General features: G+C 37.1%; 1 protein-coding gene across 1 annotated transcript; it reads left to right on the top strand.

Annotated features, from left to right (window-relative positions):
* Positions 1-487: 487 nt before the first annotated feature.
* On the top strand, positions 488-6,622 carry bmp3 (bone morphogenetic protein 3). The gene is made up of 3 exons (XM_082168773.1): positions 488-1,167; positions 2,366-3,267; positions 4,750-6,622. The coding sequence occupies exons 1-3, from the start codon at positions 900-902 to the stop codon at positions 4,939-4,941; spliced, it is 1,362 nt and encodes a 453-aa protein (XP_082024899.1). The 5' UTR covers positions 488-899; the 3' UTR covers positions 4,942-6,622.
* The last annotated feature ends 38 nt before the right edge of the window (positions 6,623-6,660 follow it).

Here is a 6,660-nt window from a genome sequence, read left to right as displayed (position 1 = left end):
AACCTTGATTTGACCACTGGTGCAGAAAATAGTCTACTATTAGGCTACTTCATTAGCTGTAGGCTATGGCAAAAATGTAATTAAAGATTCTGGATACAATTACTAATAGCTTTGTAGCTTTAGATTTTTATTAATACGCATTTGAAATAGGAGTTGGTTTTAATAAATTAGCTTCTATTTAAAAATGCAAAAAGTGTTTCAACCAAGTGATGTGAATGAATTTTGGTTTCTATTGTTTAGTGTAAATGCAAATATATAGTTTCTAAAAAAAAATGTTTTTCTTAGCTGGATCAATGCTTCAACAAATGGAGCAGTGCTTACAATAAATTATCTTAAAATGTGTAGCCAACAATATAATGAATGCCTCGCCGAGATATTAGGGAACACGTGGTGACGTAAAGACCAGAAGAATCTGTTTATTGAATCGGTTCTTTTAAACGAACCGTTCAAAAGAACCGATTCTCTGAAATAATTTGGACTTCCCAACACTGTCCGACTGCTCTCATAAGCCCTATATATTACTAGCGCGACAAGCTTTACCTTCAATGAACGCAGGGAAGAGGCGCGATTGGCTGAGAACAGCATCGCTCAGACACAAAACTGAGAATCAAGCCTGACCATCAGGACAACAGCAGATCAAGCTCACACGGACATCCTCGTACATTTTGCACAAGGACTGTGATATCTCCTGCATCTTTGGAAACGTGCATTTGGACTATTCTTTTTGAGCACACCAAATTGACATCTTTTTTAAATTTCCACTTTATTTTTCTCGCTCTCTTTGCCTTATTTTTTGTGGTCCATGTGATGCTCTCCTTCTCAAGAGACAAGAGTTTGGAAACGCATTCAGCACTGATATACTACACCTAAATCAGCTTCAGCAGTCTCGTACATCCAGCATGGATCGCTGTCAGCGACTGTTTATCCTCCTGTTGGGATGGGGTTATCTGTGCTGTGGATACTGTGCTGTGCTTAAAACACCCTTTATGAGTTTCTCGAAAGACGTGCAGTTTGAACAAAAAGTGGAAGCGCAAGTTGAGCAACATGTGAAGAAAAGCGAGCAGGACACGCTGTCAGAACACATGCAGATGCTCTACGCCAAATACACCAGCGCGGGATTCCCTCTCAAAGATGGCAACACTGTCCGCGGCTTCAAAGGACATTTGGGTAGGTGATTTATGTATTTCGTTGTAGCTGACGAAATGTAGCAATGTACTCGTTAATATCGCCTCACTACTCTTAAGTGAGTTTAAGTGTTCATCAGTTTTGCGCTTCATATCCTAAAGGGATAGTTCACCCAAATATGAAGTATATGTGTGTGTGTGTGTGTGTGTGTGTGTGTGTGTGTGTGTGTGTGTGTGTGTGTGTGTGTGTGTGTGTGTGTGTGTGTGTAAACCTGCAGTCCTACCTGACTTTTTTCTTTCAAACACAAAAAAGATGTTTAATTAAATTAATTTTAAGTGGATCTTTTTCCATAGCCTATATGGTAACGGTGACTGAGGCTGTCAGTCCCCAACTTCTGTTAAGTTTTCATTTTAGAGTGAACTGTCTCTTTAAGACCGCTTGTTTTGCAGTTGGTTCTATTACACCTGTTGATTTAGATTTGAGAGACAGCAGATCGAGGTGAAGAAACACCTCGTCCTGTGGCGTTTCATAAATCATTTTAGATATTAGTGTTCAGACTTTTACGTGTTATTAAATTAGGAGCAACACGAGCGTTCGCCTCAGTAGGCTATTTGCAAGTGAATTAAACGATTTCGATACTGATGTATTTAACTGAATTAATTTTATGTCTGAAAAATTATCATTTAATACACTTTAATCGCTGGTATGACCATAACTCGCTGGTGTTGAGAAGTTGCGCTTCGCTCACGATGACGCTCGGATGATAGTCATATTGCGCCAGTGTTGCCAGAATTCTCATCAAAACAAGCTCAAATTAAGCGACTTGCCAGACCAAAATAGTAATGTCTTTTCAATTGTTATAACTTCGCAAAAATAAACTAGTTATCTAAATAACAGAATAAATCTCTTTTGTGCACATTTACGCATCACTAATGGTGAAGACGCTGAGAAACACGGAAAGAAAGGGAAACACTGCGGCGATTAATAATGACATTGTTTCGTGCAACTTGGCTTTTAGTGGTTGTTTGTACGCAGTTGGAACAAAATCCCCCTAAAAATGCAACCTACATTTATAAACGACTGAAGAAGAAAAAAAACAAGCCCACACCGAGTTACTTATAATGAGTGAACATACCGCCCTCTAGAGTCATTTGCTTGTCATTTGCCTTCTGATAAATGTTTTGGTTAAAGAGTGATGATAACACCATGCTTTTTTTGAATGTGTGTTTTTTCCTGTTAGGGACCATCAATGATAAGCAGTTACAAATCTTCAACCTCACTTCCCTCACCAAGTCTGAGGATGTTCTCTCAGCAACGCTGCACTACTACATTGGTGACCTTCAGAACATCAGCCACAGATGCCCAAGGCACAAGAGCTGTGCTCACCATAATAACCTCAGAAGACAAGGTCATATTCACCTTGATGTCTGGAGTTTCAGCTTTGTGGATAACACCACCAGAACAATCGGCCATTTTTCCACTAACATCTCCACAGTGTACCGGGACTTCATATCATGGCAGTGGAAAGACATTACTCGTGTAGTCAACCAAGCCAAGCATCACGACCAGCTTCTCATAGGCATTGACATTGACTCAAAAGGACGGCAACCTTGGAAGAAACTCTTGTCAGATAGGTCTCCTTACATTCTGGTCTACGCCAACGACTCGGCTATCTCCGAACCCGAGAGTGTCGTGTCCACCTTGCAGAGACACAGAAGCAGACTGGTGCCTAATCTTCATCTGCTCGAAATACATAATCGCAGTGCCTCCTCGCAACATCGGACCAGACGGTCCACCAACATCCTGCTGCCGCTACAAAACAATGAGCTTCCAGGCCCCGAGTACCCTTATGAGATACCTACATGGGATGAGACCAGCCCTTACGATCCAATGGAGGGCAAACCAGTCAAGCGCCCTCGCAAGAAGCCTCGCAAGAACCCACGGCACAAGAACCCTCTCCTGCAGTTTGATGAGCAGACCATTAAGAAAGCTCGTAAGAAGCAATGGAACGAGCCAAGGAACTGTGCTCGCAGATATTTAAAGGTTGATTTTGCAGATATCGGCTGGAGCGAGTGGATTATCTCCCCCAAGTCTTTTGATGCATACTACTGTTCGGGGTCATGTCAGTTCCCCATGCCAAAGGTATGTATGATTACAAAAATCTCAAATTTCACACTTTTTTGTTATTATTATTGAGCAAAAAGTCAAGATGAGTTTCGAAAGGTTGTGCACTCTGATCTGTTGTGATACAATCAACTCCAGGAGCAAATAACCAGAGCAGTGGGAAAAGGGACTGATACATGCATTTAGAGAAGTGAAATATAAGCACCACCTAGTGGAAGAAAAAGCTGTAAATCATCATAGTCAGCACAGCAGTATATTCATCTTCCATTATTATACCATTCATGTCATCCTTGATCATAAAACTTGCCTATTTCCATTTAGATATTGCCACCAATGGTTTTCCCTTTGTTTAAGAAACATAAGGTCTAATTTACTTCAGTTTTACTACAGTTTTATGTTTCCGTAGTAAAGTTGATCATAGAAAACCAAGACCCAATTGTTTCATATTCTAAAATGCATGTGGCTAAATTCCTTCTAGATTAAAAAATCTGTTATATCACATATCATTTATCTGTATATTTTTACATATAGATTACCAGTCATTTAAAGTTAATCTTTAAAAACATAAATCATTTAATAAGACTGTTAAATGTCATCTTTTGCAGATCTCAAAATTAATATCCATTTTCATACTAAATGTTATAGTGTTGTAATTCCTAAATTCACTTGTAGCACTTAAAATGATTACATTTTTACATAGTTTTTAGTGTTATTCAGATACTTTAGCATTTTTATATCTACAATTTATCAGTAATAGGCCAGAATTTTAATATTGGTACATCGCCAGTGTTTATATACTATTATAGTATTTATTAATATTTTTAATGAGTTTTTATTTATATTTGCAGTTTTCATTGTTTGGTTTTAGTTATTTTGTAATGTGCTTATGGCATTTTTATTAGTTTTTTTTTATTACAAAATTATTTAAGTTTTTCATCAAATATTCTATCTCAGCTTTATTTCCATTAGCGAATAGATTTTTAATAGTTCAGTTTTAGTTAACAACAGAAACACTGTGCATCACTACAGCAAATAGCCGTCCCATGTCAGGCTTTTCTTTGCTCTTCGAATGATTGTGAAAAGTGAGAACCTGAGTAATTTCCCTTTCACAGACGTTGGAATGCAGATGGATTAGCATGAAACCATCCATAATGGCCTGGTTTCACAGACAGGGCTTATATTAAGCCAGGATTAGGCCTTAGTTCAATTAGGACATTTAAGTAGCTTTTATAAACATACCTTAGAAAACAACATTACTTTGTGCATCTTGAGACAAAACAATGGCACTGACATATTTTAAGATACGTCAGTGCAAGTTGTTTTCAGTTAAAACAGCTCAAACATGCATTTTAGTCTGGGACTAGGCTTAAACCTTGTCTGTCAAACCTTTGACCTATTTGTACACCCTTTAGTGCTTTCACTGGTTTATCGCAAAACAAACTGTAGCTGTCCTAAACCCTGTAATAGGTTCTGACCTCTTGAGCTTTTTACCTCTTACAGTCTTTGAAACCTTCAAACCATGCGACCATCCAGAGCATCGTTCGGGCGGTCGGGGTGGTCCCTGGCATCCCAGAGCCCTGCTGTGTGCCGGAGAAGATGTCTTCCCTCAGCATCCTCTTCTTTGATGAAGACAAGAACGTGGTCCTTAAGGTCTACCCCAATATGACAGTGGACTCCTGTGCCTGTCGGTAAATGCCTTTGTCTTTTCCACCAGCCTCCCTCCCCTAAACTGATTCCCAATTTTTGCACTGGAAGAAAGACTGAAGATGTTCATTTCATAACCCTTGAATAACTATCTACAGCTTTAAGGATTGTGAAGAGCTAAGTGCTTTTCCAGAAGGAATTCCTTCCTGTTAGCAGGAGGCTTCATGCATCAGTTGAGATATGAACATATGAAGAGACTCTCTGTCTGTGTTTGACCAGGATGTTGTCATGTTTCTATAACCTCAGCAGTTAAGCTTACAGGGGACAAACATTTGCTGTCATTCATCATGTTTCTGTACAGTTTGTATAATCTGTCATTATTATAGCTATATTTTTGCTACAGAGGCATTGATTGACTCTCAATGTTCATATTCTATGGCTGCTATAAAGTGGACTTCTGGGGAAAAAAGAAAAGTAAAGATATCTTTTTTTGTTACATTTGTCAAATTTTTTTTATTATATTAAAATGATTACCTATATAAGTTACTTACAGTTCATATTCAGTTTTCCACATTAAGCTTAAAACAGTGTTTAATATCTGGGTGACTGTTTTGAATGTCTTCAATCTGCGTAAAATACATATATTTTTTTTCCCTTAATTGTTACAAACCTACATGTAATAGTGTTACATCGCATTTTGTAAACAATTTCTTTTATCTGTCTTTTTTTAGATACTTGCCTTTTGTAAATATGATGTTTCCGTCTGACCTACTAATACAAGGTTGCATCCTCACATTTAGCTGAATTCAATATGTATATGCACGCATTCTATTTTAGTGATGTTCATTTGGAAATTTTTCTGTCATTCCTCTGAAAACTGCTAGTGTCAAGAAACCAGATGTTATTTTATGAGCAATTTTTCAAACAATATATTCAGGAAGGTGATTATGAAAATTGTATGTAGATTATTTAGCCTTTGTCTCTTTAACACAACAATGCCTATATAAAGTGCCTTAACATTAAAAGGTTAATCAAACATTAAATAAAATTAATATTCTACTAGAATAATTATATTTCACAAAGATGAGTGTAACATGTAATGTCTTATTTTGGAAGAATATTTTAAGTCTATCAGTTTATTTGGATAAAATGTGATATTTTGTTCCAATAATGTTTTCTGTATACATCTTGTACTGTTTTTAGCATAGAACTAAAGCAAAGACATATCACAAGCTGCATGTTCATAAATGGGGTGTTTTTTTGACAACAGAGAAATGAACACATATATGTAAAAGTGGGCTATTATCTTAATATATAATACATACGTCAAAACACACTATGTAAAGCACTCCTTTAGCATTTTTGTAATATATTTTTTGGAAGGCTTCCGCCAAACTGTGTTTTGTAAATGTTATGCTGTAGGTGAATGGATGTGCTTTGTATGATAAGCTTCATAAGAAATTATATTTGTATATGGAAATGACCTTTAAAAGCATTTATTTATTGTCTGTATGATGCCTTCTGTATCTTAATTTTGTGAAGCACAGAGGGGTTCATTAAATATTCATTGAGCTTTGCTGCACAAAGGTTAGACGGGGTGCAAAAGGAAGCAATCACATGACTCATGCCAAATGAGCGAGAATGCTTATTTTTGTAACATCTCCCTAGTTGAAAGAATCCCTTTCGGGAGATTGTTCGAGGAAAACAATAAAGTTTTAAGAATTATGTAGCCATGTGTTTATTTATCATGTGTTAAAGGACTCAGCC

Source organism: Leuciscus leuciscus, assembly GCF_965113295.1.
Source record: "Leuciscus leuciscus genome assembly, chromosome: 5".
Classification (NCBI taxonomy): Eukaryota; Metazoa; Chordata; class Actinopteri; order Cypriniformes; family Leuciscidae; genus Leuciscus; species Leuciscus leuciscus.
Note: the sequence above shows the minus strand (reverse complement) of the source record. Positions and strands in the feature narration are given on the sequence as shown.

Bases quoted from the DNA above. Each gene is read 5' to 3' on its own strand.
- bmp3 (XM_082168773.1), top strand. From the start codon at position 900: ATGGATCGCTGTCAGCGACTGTTTATCCTCCTGTTGGGATGGGGTTAT. The intron at 1,168-2,365 runs GTAGGTGATTTA...TTTTCCTGTTAG, and splicing joins CGGCTTCAAAGGACATTTGG to GGACCATCAATGATAAGCAG. The intron at 3,268-4,749 runs GTATGTATGATT...TACCTCTTACAG, and splicing joins GTCAGTTCCCCATGCCAAAG to TCTTTGAAACCTTCAAACCA.